Below are 21,716 nucleotides of genomic sequence, written 5' to 3' on the forward strand. Positions count from 1 at the left end.
TTTTTTTTTTTTTTTTTTTTTTTTTTTTTTTTTTTGGTTTTTTGAGACAGGGTCTCACTATGTAGTTGAGACTGACCTAGGAACTCACTATGCAACCCAGGCTGGTCTCGAACTCACAGCGATACTCCTGCCTCACACTCCCAAGTACTGGGATTACAGGTATGCGCCACCACACCTGGCTTGTAACTAGTTTTGAGACAGTCTATGTAGTTAAGGCTGGCCTTGAACTCACACAATAGTCCTGCCTCAGCCTCCCAAAAGCTGGGATTACAAACATGCAGCACCACAGCTGGCTCAGAACTAAATAGAAGACAACTAATTGTTTAATTTTTAAAACACTGGAAAACAACCAGCACTTTGCTAGAAACATCACAGCAAATCCTGCTGCTTATCTTTGAAACTTATGTCCTTTGCTCTCCCCCTCAGCTCCCTTTCCTCCCTTGCACTGCTACAGCTCCCGCCATGTGAATTCTTCACTCTAAAGCTTTCCATTGTAATTGTCACCTCTGCCTCTACCCAAACCACTTCAGTATCTGTAAAGGGGAGGAACGTTGCCCTTTACAAGTATTTGTTGTATACAGCTATTTATAGCTATTTCTAAAGTAAATACCTTAAATGCGGAAAGCAACTTATCACACCCTTGATGTCCAAATTTATTAACAGTCTGGAAGTAGAGACCACCACGTGAACCAGGTACTCAAGAGCACAAACCACTGAAGCTGCTGTAGGTTAGAGCTAGGTTCCAAAGCTAAACTCCTTATTCCATAAAAACACCCAGCTGAAAATCCGTGTCTAACCACAAGACACAATATAGTTTTTATAACATCCACACAAGCACACTGCTCTTTGAAATTTAAAGAAAAAATTTATTGAAGATCTGAAAAACAATTCCTAAAAGATTTGACTTTTCCAGAAAACTGTAGCTACACAATGCATTGCGTCTATCATGTTAAAACGTGCATTAGACACAAATACAAAAACCATGAAACAGTTCACCATTCTTCAACAATTTGAGCAAAGATAAAATGCCTAAGGAACAACAGGGATGACTTGCAAAGAAAAGGCTCTTTAAGCACCGTTTAAAAAAAAAAAAGCACAAATGGATGAGTGTGGTTCAGTTATATACACTGAATTGGACCTTTGGCACTAGGAATCAGAGCATTTTGTCATATAGCATTAACACGCATTATGAAAGTGTGTAGTGTCAAAGGAATAGAACCACCAGCATTCAAAAGTAGCTTTGTCAACTAAGCAATAAAACACTCTACACCATGTCTCTTTGTTGTCCATCACTGAATACACGGGCAGCAACTTTGAAATGAAAAGGAAAAAGAAAAAAGGAGCTGTAACCCCTTTTATTTTCTGTTTAAAATCAAAACATCAACTCTGTTATACACTAACATCTTCAAAGTACATCATTTGTACAAGAGAAGGACTAGGAACGAAAACGTGTTGACAGAGATCAGACGCGGGTGAGAGTGCCTCACACTGCTTTCCGATGGTACTCAGGCGGGGCCACTTCATAATCACTGGCACTAAACAAAGTTGCTGAATTCTTCGCCAGATACCTAAAATTAAAACGTTATTCATTATAAAGATTTAAAAGCTTCTTCACTATAATAAAAATGTTTTCTAACAAGATGTAGTAGATGGTGGTACACGCCTGTAATCCCAGCACTCGGGAGGCTGAGGCAGGAGGATCACTTTGAGTTCGAGACCAGCCTGGGCTACACAGTGAGCTCCAGAGCATTCTGAACTACATAATGAAGAACTCTTCTCAAAAAAAAACAAAAAACAGCCGGGGATTTAGCTCAGCGGTTCGGTGGCCTGCCTTGCAAGCCCAAGGACCTGAGTTCAATCCCCAGTGCCAAAAAAAAATAACAACAAAAAAAAACTGCCTTTCCCCTCTTTTCTTCAGTCTCAGGCAATCTAGAGATATTTTACTATTTTTAATATACTGTTGGACCATTTTTTTTTTTTTTGGTACCAGGGATCAAACTTGGGTCCTTGCACTTGTGAGGCAAGCGGCAGAACCACTGAGCTAAATCTCCAGCCCACGTTTGATACATTTTTAATGTTCTTTTACACTGCCCATTTCTATACAACTCACATGTACCCAATTTCACTGGTTTGTTCATCTGAGTACTAAGAACTCTGTATTAAGCCAGGTGTGGTGACACACACTTGTAATCCCAACACCTGGGGGGGACTGACGCAGGATTGCTGCAAATTTGAGGTCAGCTTGGGCTACATAGTGAGTTCAAAGCAAAAACAAAAACAAAGAACACCACCACCACCACAAAGCTCTGTATTAAGCTGCCAGCCCTTTAACATTTATACAACAGTACAAATCTATAAATACACTACCATACTGTTTACCTTAATTTTTTATTTCTGCGCTCCATCATTTTCCCTTTATTGAACCTCTATGCTTACTCTATCTTGTAAGATTCCTATATTTGCATACTGTTCCATTAGCCATCTATCTATATCTGTACCAATAATTTTAAAAACTACGTCAATCTCTCCTATACAGTAATTTTCAGTATACCATACCAATTCTCATTTTTAATTCCAATCAGACTTACTTGAGGAAATCATGAAGATAATTCAGTAATAAAGCAAGGCTCTTCTCATCCAGAGGTGTATAGGCCAACATTGCTCCAATTCGTACTATTTAAACAAAAAAATTTATCTGAAGTTATTCATAAGCCAGCATTATAAAACCATTTAATTACATGAGCAGATGCAGCCATCAATTTGTTTAAATGACATGATTTTAAAAGCCAAATAGTTTAAACTGGGGTGGAGTCATGCTCTGGAATGTTATTTCACTTCTTGTATTTAGGGAAAACAAAAGTCACATTATGGAAGGCCCAAAATGCGTAGTAAAATCACGTTTCCTAAACAGCATATTACCAAATAATCTCAGTAGATGTGGTGCTCCATACACCTGGGACATGGGGGCATCAGGGTGATCAGCAAGAATCTCAGCATACTGTGGTCTTTCAAATTTGTAGAGGAGCTGAGTGCCCAGCATCACATTGAAGTATTCTTTTATCCCTGCTACAACCTCATTAACAGCATACTCCCTGATAAATGAACAGAAACAATCACTGTGGAGGAGCGAGGAGAATGCAGACGTGAGGGGTAAGGAATTAAGAGGCAAGCTAGTGATAATGAACTGCTATTCAAGTTCAAAGTCATCACAAGTAACTTACTGAGAGCCTGTCTCAAACATAAATGGGGTAGAGGTGTAGCATGCCCAGCATGCACAAGACCCCCTGCTCCAAGTTCAATCTCCCTTACTGCCAAACAAAACAAAAAACACCCTATTTTGCTAATATTTTAATATTTGAAGTACAAGTTTTTTTATATACTCAGAAGTGTTATATTCTTACTTATTATCTGTGTTTCCTCGAGATTTCTTATAATTTGCATAGTCCTCTAGAATGGAATCCACGTTCTTCTTGGCAGGAAGATAAAAGAGCTATGAAAACAAAAACACTTGACTACAAACACTGTATTTTTAAAAGAAAAATTACACTGGATACCTTTTCTGCAATAAAAGATCAGCTAACAGTATTACAGAGTAGGAAAAGGCACAATTCTGTATGTGAAACATGGACATTGTGGCTAGAGGCTATCACAGTGCAACAGTAATAACCAGAAATTTATCAACACATATACACTATAGTAGTGACAGCGAACCTCTTATAGCTTTCAATAACAGCGTATTGCATCACTCATGCCAAAGGTTCACCATCACTGCACTACAGCATATACCACTTCTGATTATCAAAATCAAGTCCTTACTGAAAGCATTTATGTGCCTATCTGAAGCATTAACAGAATTATCTCTTTTCATCCTCACATGAACACTACAAGGCAGGAACTATTATTCTACTGAAAGTGGAAACTAAAGCACAAAAAAGACGAGAAACTATAGTTGGCACTCAAGATTATTAAATGGGAAAGCCACAGCTTGAATGCTAGCAGCTTAGTTTAAATGGATTCTCTCCAAATACTCAAATCAAGAGTCAAACTATGACCACTTATTATATACAACTTGAGATGTTCCTTGAGTCTCATAATCCTCAAGTAATCACTATTCTTACCCCTATGTCCCCAGCCCTACCTTCTCATTTGTTTAAAGAAACTGGCTCATTTGTCCTAGGGTTCCTCATTCTGGATGTAGGTAACTGAACTCCTTTGATGTTGAACAGGTCCCTCTGTTAAATATCTCCATTTCTCTAATAAACAGACTTAAGACTTTTATTAGAATTGAGTTCTTCTGCTTGTGATCCTATATACTGTTATATTTCATTAGGGATATGTGCAGATGTTGCGCTTTCAACTATTTCCTAGTTAAGTTTCTGCCATAACCTATGAAAATGAGCTATCTCACAATTTTTTAAAAATCACCCTAAACTTTGGAAATGTATGTATACATTGTTTTACTCTTCTCCAAGTTATTCTGTCTGGTGATAATTAAGACTTTTGAATTAAAATATTTCTAAGCTATACCTTAAATTTTCAACCTTTTTTCTTTTTACTACAAGAACCTATTACATAGCTGACTTACAATCTGTTCAAAGTTACCTGTTTCTGTCTGGTAATTAAGTCCCAGTCATCAACAAGCCACGGTTTTAGCTCTTCAGGGATCTTTACTTTAACTTCAACTCTGTTCATAAATGTTTCTTCCTAAATAGAACAAAGGAATTAAAAATGTTTTTCTAACACTTCAAAAAACAATAAAATCTCATCTTTCCTTGCATAAACAGAAACCCTAGAACAGTGTTGATTTTTTTTTAAAATATGCCTTTAGGGTATACTAAGTATAAAGTAATTCGTAAGGTAGCAACCTATGCAGCTGGGATTATCATTTAAAAATCATAAGCATACAAATGATAAAGATGCAAACAAGGGAAACTGCATATGATTAGGAAATCGTACCAGTTTATTCATGCATTTTCATATGAAGGCACAAATTCTTAAGTGAATTCCCCTTCTTATGGAAATGGAACACTGTGGGAAGCCAGCCATAGCCCACTGGCTTTTTGAAAGACAACATTTGTTCCTTTTTAAGGACTGCACATGTTAAACTTGTTTTGACCCTGCCCGGGAGAAACACGGATCTGCGTCGCCGGTTCGGACAGAACACCTGGACTTTTCATTTTAATTTAGCATTTTCATGTTCATTATTGATAATCTAAATAACTATCCCAAACATCAGTACTTTTTAAAACTTTACTTCATAAAAGTAATTAAATGTATTAATATCAAGGACTATAGGGATATAGCTCAGTACAGTGCTTGCTTGCCTAGCATGTATGAGGCCCTAGATTTTACCCTAGCATATCTCCCCCTCACCCTAAAAATACTGATTTCTAATCAACTCTTCAAACCTGCCCCCAATTCCCTATTTTCTGGAACATACCAAAACTTCAGAAATGTAATCTAGTCAATTACAACCCTCAAATTCAGTAATTGTGGAAATTGTAACTATAATAAATTCCCACTTACCTAATCAAAAATTCTAAATAGTATATCCACGCACAACAGATGTGAAACTGACAGTTTCACGTCATTTTTATAAATTTACTAAACCATGCTGGAATTTAATGAACCATTTAACACAATAATAAGTACACCCAGTCTAACACCAAAAAAGTACTTAATCTTGTTTTTTTTGTACTTTTTTTTTTCCTCTTCTGATTCAGACAGGGTTTCCCTATGTACTTCAGGCAAGCCTTGAACTCAAAGTTACCCTCTTGCCTCAGCTTCCAAAATGCTGAGATTCCAGGTATGGGCCTCCACACCCAGCTATGTGAAAAATACTTAATCCTGTATGTGAACACAGAGTTTAATGCACCTCATGAGTTTGAGGTAGTTTAATTCCACAGCTACAGATAAAGTAAGATTATTCCTGAAGATGGCAGAGTGGTGAACAGCAGAGAAACAGGTTTTCCCTGAGATTCAGTGTCCAGACACTGAAATACAACATCGTGAGGAAGACAGGAAAGAGTGAAATGAGTCCCAAGGACCCAGCAAGGATCTGAAGTGAGAACTGAGGCCCACAGAGAGCAACAAGAGAGACTTCAACAAAGAAGCTGGCAAGTAGCACTCTCTTCCTGAGCCCTGACTCATTTCATGGTTAAGGTTTACTCAAACGTGCACAGAGTGACTACTGGTGACCCCAGAGTTCTCTAGAGATGTACCGAGAGATGCACCAGTGGAATGGAGCAGCAAACACAGTAGACTGCAGTGGCTGGCGAGTTATTCAGATCCCCAGCAGAGGACAACTGGCTGGTTGCCATCTTGGAGAGGGGCTAAGCTCGGAACTCAGAGCAGCTGTGGGCTGGCTGCAACAGGGTGCAACAGAACTGAGTTCAAGTTGGCAGGAGAGCAAAAAGCCAAGTTCAAGCCGGCAGGAGGCACTGAGTGTTGCAGGGTGAGGCTGAACAAACTGGGTTCCAGACCCTCACAGCCAGAAACCAGCCTGAGTTTCAGAACTAAAGATGCAGGATGCTGGAATTATCTACTACCTGGCCTTAACACTAGGGCTAGTTTGTTGCACTTAATCAACATAAATCTGGGGACTGTGTGCCTAACTTGTCTACCAGTTACAGCAGAGACACACCTTGAAATGGACATTTTTCTTATTTTCTTTTCTTTTGATTTTGGACTTTTTTCTTCTTCTTGTCTTTTTTGGTACTGGGAATTGGAACTCAAGACCCTCTCCTTGCCAGGAAGACACATGTTCTTGTTTTTATGTAAGTGCAAACATTGTAGCCTTTTGTTGTTGTTCTGTTAGTTTTTATTTCTTCCTTCTCTTTCCCTCTTCATCAGTTCCCCAAAATCTGCATGATCATTGTGTCTTCCTCTCTATTTTCCCCCTAAAAAAAATCGCCACACTGAAGACATTTTTATTGTGTACAAATTTGTTTTGTTCTAGATTCTGTTATAAAAATTACAATCTATAAATCAGTACTCAGGTTGAGGCAGGAACACTACAAATTCAAGCCCTATCTGGGTAATTTAGTGAAACCCTGTCTTAAAACAAAAGGGCTGAGGGCCAGGAACATAGCTTGCCTGGAAAGCATGAGGCCCTGAGTTCAATTCCCAGTACTAATAACACAATATAACATAACAAAATTAAAATAGGGCTAGGGATATAATATAGTTCAGTGCAAAGGCCCTAGGTTCAATTCCCAGGTAGGGGGAGTGTGATAATAGATACAAATACATCTTTTACCCAAGGTTGATGTGAGTACTTAACCGTGTTAGCAATACTTTTGAAAACCCAAGTTCTATGGTTACTTGGGGGGGCGGAGGTGCCAGTGATCAAACTTGGGACCTTGTGCTTGCAAGGCAGGCAGCAGAACCACTGAGCTAAATCCCCAGTGTTAATGAGATACAACACAAGTAAGACCAAGAACTCTATAGGCTATTCACAAAAACTTAAGAAAACTCACATTTTCAACAGTAGGATCTACCCGGGCCCTCTTCTTCCGAGGAGGCTGAGGTGTCTCACTAGTACTGCCACCATCTCCATTACCAGGGGCTACAAAATGGTGTGGCAGTGGTTAGCTAATCAGAAAAAAACCTATGGAAATCATCATGACTCGTCCTTTCTTAATCATTTCTCCATTGCACAGCTATTACTTGAATCTGAGTTAGAGTATCATATGCCTACCAAAAATATGACTTTTATGAAAAGCTCTACCCAACAGGCAACATTTACTACTACCACTATCTTCCATTTATTAAAAGTGCTATTTTCTGGGCCAGGAATTTGGCACAGTGGTTCTGGCGCCTGCCTCGCAAGCGCAAGGACCCGAGTTTGATCCCCGGTACCTAAATAAATAAATAAATAAATAAATAAATAAATAAATAAATAAATAAATAAATAAAATAAAATAAAATAAAACCACCCAGCTTAGCCATTATGTACATTTTGGTCTGTGACATTGCTGATTCATATTTAAAAGACCACCAAAAAAATGTAAGCTTACTTTCAAAATATCACAACATTTAGTGAATTTTAAAATTATAAAGACAAAATTAAGTCAATTTTAAGAAATATTCTTACTTTTTTGTTTGTTCTTTTTTGTTTTCCTGAAAAGAGAGAAAAATATAATTATTTATTGTAAAACTGTGTTTCAATTCTTTTTCATCAGGTTTAAGTCCAAAAAGATATCCTCCTGCCTTCTTGAGTAAAATGAGGTAAGAAATTCGGTTTTCTACTCAGACATGGATTTTTATTGGTGGTTAAATTATCGTTTTCTTTACACAAAATACTCTTCCCTCCACATTACTACTGTATGTGAAAAGTATACGTTAATATCAATACTGTTTCTACCAAAATATTTCAAAGGCTGTATTTATCTCAATAATTAACCTTTGCTTGTCAAAACATTATTTTTGAGACTTTATTTGAGTCAGATTAAACCATGAATTTTACTTATACATGTCAACAAAACAAACTGTCAGGGCCAGGGATTTAGCTCAGTAGTTCCACCACCTGCCTCACAACCGCAAGGTCCTGAGTTCAAACCCTGGTACCAAAAAAAAAAAAAAAAAAAAAAAAAAAAAAAAAAATGCAACGTGTAATTTCTTTTCTTTCTTTTTTTGGTATGGGGGATCAAAATCTGGACCTTGCTCTTGGCAAGGCAGGTGGCTGAACCACTGAGCTAGATCCCTGGCCCATGTATGTATTTTCAATGACCTTAACAACTTGGTATACAAGGAATAGTCCTAATGGCATTAAAGTTCCAACAATGTTCCAAACTTCCTAAAGTCTAACAAACTTTGAAAATTATACTTATAAAACAAAATGCAAAATTAAAGCAAGGACAGAACTTCTTACACTTCAACATTTTTCTGTTGCAGACCAGATGTCTTCTTTCCTGGAGCAGCCCCTCTCATCTTTCCTTCTGCATACTGCTCCCTTTAAAAGTAAGTTCAGTCAAGTCACCATAAAATAAGCGCTTATGTGGAAAAATAAAGTTGTTTTAGCTTGATTCCACCTGGAATCTGTATTGAAATTGAGGTTCCCAAGCACATACAGGTTCTGGTACCAAGTTTGTAAGTTGGACAGACATAATGACATAATGATGCATTTAACCCCCAAAACACACCCCCCCCCAAGAATAAAAGGCCTAAAACTATTTTTCTAGAGCAATGGTAGTGAACCAACCACAACACATGCAGCAGTGGGCTGTTTTGTCACTGAGAGCTCTAAAAGATTCTCCATCACCGTTCTGGAGCCACCAAAATTAAAGCTAGTAAAAAGTGACCATAATAAATGGTGTCTCTGGGCTGGGTGTGGTTGCACATGCCTGAAATCCCAGTACTTGGGAAGCTGAGGCAGGAGGATCTCAAGCTTGGGCTACACAGTGACATCAAGGCCATCCCTAAACTACAAAGCTAGACCTTGTCTCAAAAATAAATATGGAGCTGGGGAGTTAGTTCAGTGGCACTGTACCTGCCTGACAAGCGCATGGTCTGGAGTTCGATTCCCCAGTACCAAGAGAGAAATAAATAACAAGTAGGGCCAGTGATGCAGCTCAGTGGTGCCACACCTGCCTGGCAAGCACATGTTCCCAAGTTCAATCCCTAGTACTAAATAAATAAAGGGCTAGGGATTTAGCTCTGTGGTTCTGCCGTCTGTCTCACAAGCGCAAGGACCAGAGTTTGATCCCCAGTACCAAAAACAAAATAAATAAAATAAGTGGTCTCATATAACTGCAATTTCCTCTTGAACTTTAGAATTCACTAATTCCAATGTTTTCTTTCAATATGATCACTCTTCCCACATCAGTAAATACATGTTTTAGCTTTGAAATTAAAAGGCAACAATTACTGCAGACCACAGACTTGCAGGGCTTTCTTGTTAGTATGTTTTCAGAAATGAGCTAATAGTGGAGATGCTGAATATTATTAACACTTAGTTTACACCTCCAATGGAACTCCAACAACATTCTGCTGTTTCCTTAGGGCTGAGGATTTAGCTCAGTGGTTCCGCAACTTGCTTTGCAAGCACAATGACCCAAGTTCGATCCCTGGTACCCACCCCCAAAAATGAAAAGAAAATAAAAGAAAAACATTCTGCTGTTTCCACCATGCTAGAAGAGCAGGTTTAAACAATGAGAGAACGTGATAAAGGCTTGCCTAACCACCTGAAGTAAAAGTCATAGTAACACAGCAGGCTGGCAGATACCAAAGAATCATTTTATAGAGACAGACAGGTAGCCAACAAGATTCGAACTGTCCATTTCATGTTCAAAATCTATTTTATAGTCACTTTTCCTTAACATTAATTTCTCAAAACAAACTTACTGATTGGCTTTTTGAAGTTCTCGCTGTTTCTGTAGATTGGTGTCCACATATTTGAGTACTCTGCTTTCTGGAACCCATTCGTCCCAACTAAAAAGAGAAGAGTTAATATCATTCAAAAGTGTTTTCATTATGACTTACACCCTATCCTCCAATTAATTTTTAGAGATTCAAGAGGCAAAATTGGATTCCTCTGAAATCATTTGATGAACTGATGCTATAAATCCATTTTCAATAAAAATCTAACAAGGGTCGAGGAATTTAGCTTAGTGGGTCTACTGCCTGCTTCAGAAGTGCAATCCCAAATTCAATCCCTGGTACCAAAAAAAAAAAAAAAAAAAAATCTAATAATTCTATTCTGTAAAAGAAAATTTTATACTCAAGCAAAATTCCAAATTCAAAGGTCAGGTTATTCAAATCATTTTTAGAAATAGCCTAAGAACATGACACTACACCTGAGACTTTCAGACACTTCACCTGAGACTTTCAGTGATGGTGAAGCTATGACATGTGTGTCAAAGGGTCTGTTGTCATGAAAGCACTAAAAAGTTCACCCATTACTGCTTTAATTGGCCTTACAAAATGAAAATACTACCTTAAATGTTTAACTGCCAAAGATCAAGCCTAAGGGCCTGTAATAAATCAAATCATAAAAACTAAAACCAACTGACTAGTTAGCTATACATAATAGCACTTACATAGCTCTCTGCCTTATTTTCATCACCATATGTACCTACCACATAGCGCTGTTATGAGATTAAATGTAAAAAAACTTGAGAATCCCTGAGACACATAAAAACACTCAAGGTATATGTCAGGAACACATTACCAACTTTGCCGTACTTACCATCTAGATGACTCAACTAAGTATGTATATTAAAGTATCTCAATGGATAGTCAAACTACAGTATACCTTTATTTTCATTCATTTATAAATGGATACACTAACCTACAAGGCTACCAGAAGGCTTTGTGAACATTAAAAAGGCAGAATTGCTCTTAAAATGTTGGTAAGTCATTCTGGTCACAAAGTTCCTCCAAAGCAAGATTTTCTCTTGGTGTGTTTCCCCTCCAAAGAGGAAAACAAAAGAAATGGTATCCCTTAGGGAATGCTGAACTTTTTAGTCTTTTCTCCTGCTGATGGAGCTCCTTTAGTGACACAATTGGGTGTACTCTCAAGGTACTAGCTTTTGTTTATCGGTTTCCAGCCTCTGACCTCTTATCAGAATATAGTCAAAAGGGGGGTAAAAACAATCTCAACATGATTTCCTAGAGAAAACTTTAAAACATGCATTTACCTAGAGGTCAGGAGGGGGTGGTGTACTGAGGGAGCTCCTTCAGGAACAGGAAAAAGGGCTACAATATCCTCATGTGTCTTCAAAGTGTTTTCAGAGCGCCTGGGCCTCACAGCACTTCTGATACAGACAGCATAGTACAAAGTAATCTCAGTAACTAGGTGCAGAATTTAGCTTAAGCTTTATTAAGATTCACTCACAAATGGAAAAGTTAATGTCTATGCCGATAAATTCCAATAAGGTCTTTGAAAATTTAGAAATATCTTAGTATCTACTGTGCTTCTGAAAGAAGTAAAAATACATATACTAACTCAAATTTTAAAAAATCAAATTTGGGATCAGTTTTGCTGTATGGTTTGTTTCTTTTTGGTACTGGAGATCAAACTCAGGACCTTGCACTTGCAAGGCAGTCAGGGCGCCACTGAGCTAAATCCCAGGCTTACCATATGGCTTTAAAAAATCATATCCTACAAAGCACTATCAAAATTAGTTATTTAAAACTTTATGTATCTGTTTATTCCAATTCTCTCTAAATCAAAGGAAGCCAGCTACTTTTTTTTTTTGGTACCGGGGATCGAACTCAGAACCTTGTGCTTGTGAGGCAAGCAGCAGAACCACTGAGCTAAATAAATCCCCAGCCCCACAAGCTACTTTTTAACTGCTGTGAGGGTTCATTTTAAAACTTTACAAATCCCTTCCTTTTTTGATAATACATTTAAATAAGCACCTTCCTATAAAACCAAATCAAAGCAAGTTTCCTCTATATGTAGAGAGCTAAAAATCCTTGGTAAATCAAAGGAAAATGGAATGGACAGCATCCAGGGCTCTGAAGAATAAAACAGCTAAGGGTAACAATTGAAAACCGAAGGTGTCGTCATATAGGTTAGTCAAGCACAAAATAATTATATAGAATTTTTCTGAAGATTTCTTCAAACTTAAATCCCAAAGTCAGAACCCATGAACAGAACATAAACAACATGACTGATTAAAAAAAATACAACAGGGCTGGGGATTTAGTTCAGCAGTTCCAACACCTGCCTCAAAAGTGCAAGGTCCTGAGTTCAATCCCCATTAACAAGAAAACAAAACAAAACAAAACAAAAAAAAAAAGCCACACGTTTGCTGAGCATCTGAGTAACGCTTGGCCGGAAATGCAGCTCAGTGGCACTGTGCCTGCTTGGCAAGTACAAGGTCCTAAATTCAATCCCCAGTACCACTTAAACAAAAAAATACTTCCTAAAGGTAAGATCAACCTTTTACAAATCTACCATTTCTTTCTGTTACTGGACATCAATCAAGGGGGAAAATGTTACTTTATTGAAGCCAGAAAATGTAAGCACTCAGTATTTTCACAAGATACAGAAGCCACTTGAAATTCAGTCTTTTGAGCAACACACATAATCTTACACAAAATATTTACTGTACATGAAAGCACACCATTGGCTGTATTTATAGTTATAAAGGTGAAACTAAAATGATTCTTTCCAAGTGTATAGGAGATGGCAGACAGTAGGGCCTATATCTATGGAATGCTTTTTTTAAAATATATATTCTGTATGGGCTTTGACTTTCCCACTCATTATGCATAAATATGACATTACCTGGCTAACAGAAATGGTAATTATTAAATACCGAAAGTGCAATTTTAACATTTCATTTTTTATTATCCACTAGGAGCACATGATAAATTTTGTTTCCTAGATTTTGTGATTATTTACAGAAACACCAAAAGACCATTTTCTCTAATTATTTCCCCAATTTTTCAGTATTTAAGATACAAAACTATGGGGTCACTTTGAAGTACTGATAATACCTACTTCTTAGAAATATTTTAATTCCTAAGTTATTCACATGTGCTTTTTATGTATTTTAATTTCTACTCTTTCACAACTACACTAATCAGAGAAAAATGACAGGTCTAATAGTCCTTAGGGAAAAACATTTAATCTGTAAAAAAAATTCTCTAACAAAATTAACTGTGGGGCCGGCTGTGGTGGCTCACGCCTGTAATCCCAGCACTAGGGAGGCTGAGGCAGGAGGATTGCTGAGTTCGAGACCAGACTGGGCTACATACATAGTGAGTTCCAGGTCAGTCTCAACTACGGTAGTGAGACCCTATCTCAAAAAAAAAAAAAAAACCTGTGTTGATAACCTGGACAGAGGGACTACATAAAACAGAACCAAAGTCACAGGGCCAATACAACTGAAAGGAAAAGCTCCTACAACAGGGTACTCATCAAATCAGATGGTGTGCTCCCATGGTAAACCAGGTACTAAAAGTCCCATCAGGTGACACAAAGCACTAAGTTAAGTTACTAGAACTCCTAGAAGTAGTTACTGGCAATGCTATCTCTGAAGGACAAAACATCATTAAACCAAACAGGAAAACACTTTCTGTCAACACTGTTTCCAAACTTCAGAAAGTTAGTAAATTTTATCATTAGCCTATCATACCCAGCCAAAAATCAGACAATTTTGTACTTTTCCCTTTTCTGTGTAGAAAAACCCAACTAGTTTTGAGTATTAACTGCTTTAAAGTAACAGGTCAAAAACTTCAGGCTATCTTAAAATGTAATAAAACCATAAAACTGTGCCAACTGGCCATTCATCATTCAAGGATTGGTTAATTAAGTATTTAACACCACCCTGGAACACAAGAAATACCCCCCCATCAAGTGCATTTACAATAAAATGGCTGAGCCAGATGTGGTGGGGCACACCTATAATCCCAGCACCCAGGAGGGCCAAGGCAGGAGGATCACCATGGTTTTGAGGCCAGCCTGGGATAATGATCACAAATGCCAGCCTGGACTACCTGGGAAGTGTGTGTCAAATAAATAAATCAACAAACAAACGGATATAGCGGAGTAATTCCTAATAATTTCGTTATGCTACAAAGGGTTCATCCTCACTTTAATATATACCATGTTACATTAAAATGCAAGTTGCTTTTAAAAAATCTAATACTCACTTTTTATTCCAACCACTGTAATGTATAAAGTATTTTACTTGTTTGTCCTTTATGGCAACCTTTACACACTGCAATAAAAAAGAAAAAATTCACTTAGAAATAAATTAAAAGACAGACACCACATCTAGATGATTTTTTTTTTTTTGGTACCAGGGATTGAACTCCGGTCCTTGTGCTTGCAAGGCAGGCCACCAAACCACTGAGCTAAATCCCTGGCCCTAGATGATTTTAAAGTATCCAAAAAAATTAAACTAATTTCTTAAAGACTCACTGTACAGCAACTTGTTCTGACCAACAACAACAACAACAAAAAATACCACTAAGCTGCTGGGCATGGTGGCACACATCTGTAATCCCAGCACTTGGGAGGCTGAGGCAGGAGGATTGCTGTGAGTTCAAGACCAGCCTAGGCTACACAGTGAGTTCCAGGTCAACTACATAGTAAAACCTTGTCTTTAAAAAAAACAAAACAAACCCTAAGCTTTAAGAGCACAGAACTGTTAAGTTAGAGAAGGCTCAAAAAAGCTGAGAACCCTACCATAAATGGTCACCCATAAACTTTATTGGCATAGACAAGTTATTAAGGGCAGCTAATAAAAGGGATGCATAATTATGTTTTTACAAACTCCAGCCAAGACCTATGTGTATTCCAAAATCAATTTCATTAGCTGCTGAAAGGCAATATGCTGATGTTTCAGAATCAGCTTCTAAAAAAATATTTTTAAAGCACCCAAGACAAGGGTTGGGAGTTTAGCTCAATGGTAAGCACTGGCTTACCAAAAGCATACAGAAAGAAGTCCCTGGCTTCCACCCTCAGTACTGCAAGCAAGCAAATAAAAAGGCAGCCAAACATATCAAACAATTAGAGGGAAACCATTAACTACAAGTGATGACTATCTAGTTTTGGATTTAAAAATACTCACTGGAGGCAAACCCAAAGAACCATAGTAGTTTAAAAGTATTTCAAGGGCTGGGGATTTAGCTCAGTGGTTCTGCCGCCTGCCTTGCAAGAACAAGGACCCGAGTTCGATGCCCAGTACCAAAAGAAAAAAGAAAAGTATTTCAATAGTCATTTAAAAAGTCATTCACCAGTGTTTTGCTACCAGGAGAAAAACCAGCCAGTTTAGAACAGCCAGCCAAGGGCCGGGAATTGTCCAGAGTTCGATTCCCAGTACAAAAAAAAAAAAAATGTCTGCCAAAAGTTCATACAAATGAGCAACAGGACCCATAATTTAGCAATTACAACACATATTTATGTATTCAAAACACAAGTAATAAGTAGTAAAATTTTTTAGTCAGAACTTTGACACTTAATTATGCTACTTTCAAAGACAAATTATTCACCAGGAATTTATGCAGAAATTGCCCTGAACATTACAATGCTTTGTATTTTGTAATGTGGGGTTTTTTGGTAGGGGCTTGGGGGATGCTGCAGATTGAGCTGAGGGCCTTGAGTATATTTGAGCAAGTGCACTACCACTGAGCTATACCACAGCCCTGTGCTCAATTTCCAAAAGTGTAATTAAATGCATGGTCAAGTCTTAAAATACATTTGTCCTGGGCTGGGGATACATATAGGTCAGTGGTAAAGAACATGCTTAGCAAGTGTGCAAGGCCCTGGATTCAACCATTACGTTACCATGTCCCAAAATCTGTATTGAAAGTTATCAAAAGCCTGTGTGAGGCCCAAAATTCAATCCTGAGCACGACAAAAATTAACTAATTAAATGTGTTATCCTGTTTATCTTAGGCTAAAATGCAGTTTTTGTAACCACAGCACACAATGACATGGAGGAAAGAGAGCCACATTCCCAGGATTCAAACATTCCCAGTCAAATCAAGAAATAAAGTTAACTATAAATGTTTACTCAGTATGTAATATTTCCATAAAAATATTTCTGGAACTTTTTTTCACAAGTTATTAACTACAAAATACTACTTGTTCCCAAGAACCCAATCAACCTCATTTATCATTTTCCTTATATGCTACTTCCAACAAATGGGTCTTTAAAAAGTTAAAAAAAGAGAGTAGCAAGCAACATTTTAACTTATTTGAGCTACTAAACAAGCAGTAAAAAAGCCAAAACAAGAAGTTGGAAAAACTTATCAACAAGGTAACTTTCCTGCTAAACCCAACAAGAAACTGAAACTTGGTATTCAAAGTCAGATTTAACAAATAGTTATGGCAACTGCTCCAAAGAAAGATTTCATACCTTTGCTTCATAAAGAAGAGGCCCGTGAAAGCACAGTACTCGTTCACCTGTAAAAGTAAAAGTAATGAGTTAGTTATAATGCCTCTATATAATAAAAGATTCACATCTGAGAAAAACCGTATTTGCATTATGTAACTTGGGGAAAATGGACAAGGCAAAACACAGAGCAACACTTCTGAATTTCAACATAACCTACAAATAACCACTTAATATCTAATATAAACAATAACCAATTTATTAGACTGTGTAAATCATCAAAGCACCTACCATGTGCCAGTAAAAAAAGCTACTGTAGTTACTATTGGTAAAGGTGACTTGTTGGATCTACCATGTTAGCTGGCAATAAATACACCCTCCCACCCCATAACAGGAATCAAACAAACTCAGGACCTTCCACTTGACAGGAAAGCACAGGCACCAGAGCTAAATCCCCAGACCAATAAGAAAATTTTTTTCTGGTACTGGGGATTGAACCCAAGGTCCAGTCTAGCTAAACTGTCCAGGCTGGCTTTGAACTTGTCATTTTCCTGCCTCAATCTACAGAGTCAGGGGTGCACTAGCACACCTGGCTTAGAAATACCATTTTAGGGGCCAGGGATTTAGCTCAGTGGTTCTAGCGGCTGCCTCGAAAGCACAAGGACCTAAGTTCGATCTTCCGTACCAAAAAAAAAAAAAAAAAAAGAAAGAAAGAAATACCACTTTAAATGCCATCCCTCGTTTTTCTGTTTAGGCAGGAAGTGGAACCACTGAGCTAAATCCCCAGCCCAGTTTTTCCGAATTGAGGAACTTGGCCTCCACGGGTATCTCTGCTTCTAATCTTTTTAGTGAATACTTTACCTATTAAAATTTCAACATGCATAAGAAATGGGTGGGAATTTAAATAACCTCCCTGCATTCACTGAAAACATGTTCTGGGACCTGGCTTACTTCAACACAATAGACAAAGAATTCTAACCTTTGGGAAATTACACTCTGATAAGCCCTACCACTAGGATGTGCAAGACCACATAAAAATCTCAAGAGACTTGTAAGCTCTGTTCAACACAGCAGGCAGACAATTTCTAGTAATACTTCAGGTAATTGTCGCAGAAAGAGACCTCGCGTTTTCAGTCCAGTTTCAACAAACCAAATTAGCTAAAAAACTAAACTGAGCATAACTTAAAATATACCTCCAATCTGTAAGTTATTCTATAGTGGCTCCCGGCAAAAAACCTAAATATTCTTATCACAACACTATCTGGTTTCTGTGTGCTCTGACATGTAAGCGAAAAGGGTTGTATTAATTTTCTGTATTTTATATTGCAGTACAAAGAATGTCTGATGATGAGCTAGCTATATGGAGGGTCAAAAAGAATGAGCTAGACAGTGGACATATTTATACAAAGGCACAGAAGGGTGAAAGAGACCCCACCAGACAAATATTTATTTTAGTAAGTTCATTCCTGGAATACAGAATAAACATGTTAAATTATTACTGAAATTGAGAGAGCAACATCATAAACGTGTCTTGTTTGGAATTTATGCTACACACGATTCTCACATCTGACCAAGAATCTTTTGGAGTGGGATATTGAAAACTGGATATTCAACTGTCAGGAGCAATTCTACTTAATTTTGGGGAAAAAGTCATTTCACAATTAAAATTATGATTAGGCCTAGTTTTTCCTGCCTACAGACCAACTTTGACAAGTTGAGACAGAACTGTTTGAGCCTCCAATTAGTCACAGCTAAGACCTCAAAGGTCCCAAGATGCTGTGAAGCTCCAGGGCAGGATTACATCAATTGAAGACTTGCTGGGGGGAACAAATTCCTAATCAACATAAATTCCTCTTCATCTGCATAAATTCCTCAGTGTTCTAGGATTACCCCACAGCCCTTTTGAGTCAACAGTTACTGTGGAGGTGTAATGGTGTGGCAAACTGGGGTCTTTCCATCTGTGCTGCTTAGAGCAGCATAGATCTGGCCCAAAGTTCAGCTTCTCTAAGTCTCAGGCTCGAAGGAAACTACTAGGGCTTACTGCAGTAGTTCTAGTAATGTTCCCTTTCCCGTTCCCTACACTCATGCCTCACTGGAGACCTATACATTCTCCCAGGTTAAAACCCAGGAAACTACTTTAAAATCAAAGTTCTTAAAAAAAATCAAAGTTCTCTAAAATTTTGTGCAGTTCCACTTTTTAAAAAAAAGTCGCGGGGGCCGGGATTTTATCTCAGCAGTTCCGCCACCTGCCTTGCAAGTGCAAAGACCTGAGTTCGATCCTCGGTACAAAAAAAAAAGTCACGGGCCAGGGATTTAGCTCAGTGGTGCCACACAACCTGCCTCGAAAGCATAAAGGGATCGGAGTTCGATTCCCCGTGAGCCCCCCCCCCAAATCTCTGATAGAGGCCCAATTCCAATTAAAGGTGAGAACAGAGGGAAGACATCTTTAAAGTCCAATGTTATGATTGAAAACAAACTGGCTGGGAATGGTGGTGCATACCAGTAATTCCAGCACTTGGGAGGCTGGGGCAGGAGAACTGCCACAAATTTGAGACCAGACTGGGTTACATAGTGAGTTCAAGGCCAGCCTGAACAGGAGATCCTGTCTCAAAAACAAAATCAAAGAAACTGTTCTGCTAATAAGCAGCACCACCACCACCAAAAATCAGGTCTGCATTATCTAATTTCCCTTTTAGGTACATTTTCAAGGCACTGTGAAAATAGCCTGTCTTTTCTCTCCCCCTCTAGGCTGCAGCTGCCAAAAACAACTGCACTGAGGCCCTTTGACCCCTAGTCTAGGCATTTCATCTATATTGTGAAAATACAAAATTGCATGGAAAGTATGAACCAGATTAAGACATGGCTATTTTACATGTCAGTGAACTCAAAGATTGGCAACAGGGAAGACTAAGACTGCAAACTAGGTCCGGCAATTTAGCTCAGTGGTTATGAAGACCCAAGTTTGAGCCGTGGTACCAAAAAAAAAAAACCAAAAAGGAAAGAAAAACTGCAAACTATCGTCATCAGATGGTATTTTCACGTGACTCCCTTCCCCCTATCCTTAATCCTTTCTAGTGTCAGCCTAGAATGCCTAATATCAAATTCAAGATCAATGGGATTTTAATTCTTGATATTCTCCATATTTACTAGAACATCACTCAAGCCACAGCATTAACCACTCATAATTCCTAACAAAAAAGTGTCCAGCCTGGTGTTGGTGGCGCACCCCTGTAATCCCAGCACTTGGGAGGCTGAGGCAGGAGGATTGCTGAGAGTTGAGATTAGCCTGGGCTACATAGTGAGTTCCAGGTCAGTCTCAACTACACAGTGAAACCCTGTCTCAAAAAAAAGTCTCCCCCTGACAATACGCCAGATACCCAACAATTTTCTTTACCCTTTAACAAAACTACAAGTGAATATCCATGTGCAGTGCAATCACCGTGTTTAAAGATTTCTCATAGAAAGCCCTGGATTTAGCTCTCAGGGTGCTTGGCCTGCCTCAGGAACCAAGAACCCAAGTTTGATCCCTGGTTCCAAAAAAAAAAAAAAAAAAGGTGTTATATTGTTTTGAAACCCAAAGAGGAAGCACACGTACAAAGTAGTTAATGGACCTGGGATTTAGCTCAGTGGCAAAGCACCAATCTCGCAAACTCAAGGTCCAGATTTCGTCCGCAGAACCAGAAAGGGGAAGAAAAAAAAAAGGTACAGTTAAAGCAGATATTCCCCAACCTTTGCCAAGGGCTACGCTACCTTTGTTTCTACACAAGTGCACCACCAGAAAAGCACAGGCATTCTTTGGCCCTCTGGTTAGGTTTTTTTTTTTTTTCCTTGAGCTAGTAGTCCGGGCTGTCTCTCCTGCCTCAGCCTCCTGAATGCTGGGATTATTGGCCCGCACCTCTAGCCCGGCTTGAAATTAAGTCGTGCTGTAACAGTCTAGAAAAGCTTTGGATGTTTTAATAAAACTTTTAAAGAGAAACCAACTCTGTTGGAAGTTACCAGAACTATTTTTATTATTTTTTGTACACTTGAGAGCCCCTTATTTTAATAAACAGGAATTGGCTGCTGATCCAATAACTACAAAAAGTAATGAGCCTCTAAGTTTAATGTACCTTCCATATGACCCTAAGATATAAAAATACCCTAAAACTTATACTTCTGTTAGGAGCTTTACATTGACAATGTTACTAAATTTCAGTTAAATGATTAAATTTTTCCTCATTCCAGTTCACAGACACTCTTTATCTTTATCCACCGACTCCAAGACTAGGGGCCGGGGATTTAGCTCAGTGGTTCAGCCACCGGCCTCGAAAGCGCAAGGTCCGGAGATTCGATTCCCGGTCCAAAAAAAAAAAAAAAACCTGGTTCTAAAAGACACATTAATTAAAACAAAGAATCCATAGCCGTTAAATCCACAGTCTCAAAGTGGGAGAAAGAAGTATTCAACAACAAAAATAATCCTTAAATATGCTATAGTTAAAATATACTCAGATTTTGTGTTCACGTTAAAGAGTATTCTAACACGTATTAAAGTTTTTAAATCCCTCAAAAATTTAAGTATGAGACTGGACAAAACATTTGTACTAGCTAGCACATGCAGTACAACCATAGCAATGAAAATCTTTAGTATGCTGTAAAAGTCTCTTACTCGATGTGTTGTAAAAACTCAAAGGGCCGTCCTCCACTTAAAGTCAGGTTCTAAAATTCAGCCAAGATTTTCGTCCATCAAAAACCAATTAAAAATTAACTTTCAAATCACTGTTAACCAAATACTACTGCAAATAGCTATACGAAAAAAATGATGTCAAGGCCACAGGCTTGGAAGCGGAAACGCTCGAGGCTGCAATGGAGTCGCCTTTATTTACTTTTCCCCAGCAGTCCTACGGCTAGGGGGCTCCGGTTCCCCACCGCGCAGGGCGCGGC

General features: G+C 38.3%; 1 protein-coding gene across 2 annotated transcripts in view; it reads right to left on the reverse strand.

Annotated features, from left to right (window-relative positions):
* Window positions 1–843: 843 nt before the first annotated feature.
* Morf4l1 (mortality factor 4 like 1) overlaps window positions 844–21,716 on the reverse strand; it is a 22,030-nt gene continuing 1,157 nt past the window's right edge. The window contains exons 2-13 of one of the 2 annotated variants that reach the window (XM_010631799.2): window positions 16,821–16,867; window positions 14,608–14,675; window positions 11,640–11,756; window positions 10,345–10,431; window positions 8,873–8,953; window positions 8,096–8,121; window positions 7,479–7,567; window positions 4,603–4,704; window positions 3,402–3,490; window positions 2,920–3,092; window positions 2,589–2,673; window positions 844–1,568 (exon numbers count right to left, since the gene is read on the reverse strand). In XM_010631799.2, the coding sequence (XP_010630101.1) occupies window positions 1,484–1,568; window positions 2,589–2,673; window positions 2,920–3,092; window positions 3,402–3,490; window positions 4,603–4,704; window positions 7,479–7,567; window positions 8,096–8,121; window positions 8,873–8,953; window positions 10,345–10,431; window positions 11,640–11,756; window positions 14,608–14,675; window positions 16,821–16,867 (1,049 nt within the window). In that variant the 3' untranslated portion in view covers window positions 844–1,483. The remainder of the gene's footprint in view (window positions 1,569–2,588; window positions 2,674–2,919; window positions 3,093–3,401; window positions 3,491–4,602; window positions 4,705–7,478; window positions 7,568–8,095; window positions 8,122–8,872; window positions 8,954–10,344; window positions 10,432–11,639; window positions 11,757–14,607; window positions 14,676–16,820; window positions 16,868–21,716) is intronic. The other variant, XM_010631798.2, reaches the window with a different exon arrangement.

The sequence above is a fragment of the Fukomys damarensis genome, unplaced genomic scaffold (genome assembly GCF_012274545.1).
Source record: "Fukomys damarensis isolate Sample0158 unplaced genomic scaffold, DMR_v1.0_HiC HiC_scaffold_7, whole genome shotgun sequence".
NCBI lineage: Eukaryota > Metazoa > Chordata > Mammalia > Rodentia > Bathyergidae > Fukomys > Fukomys damarensis.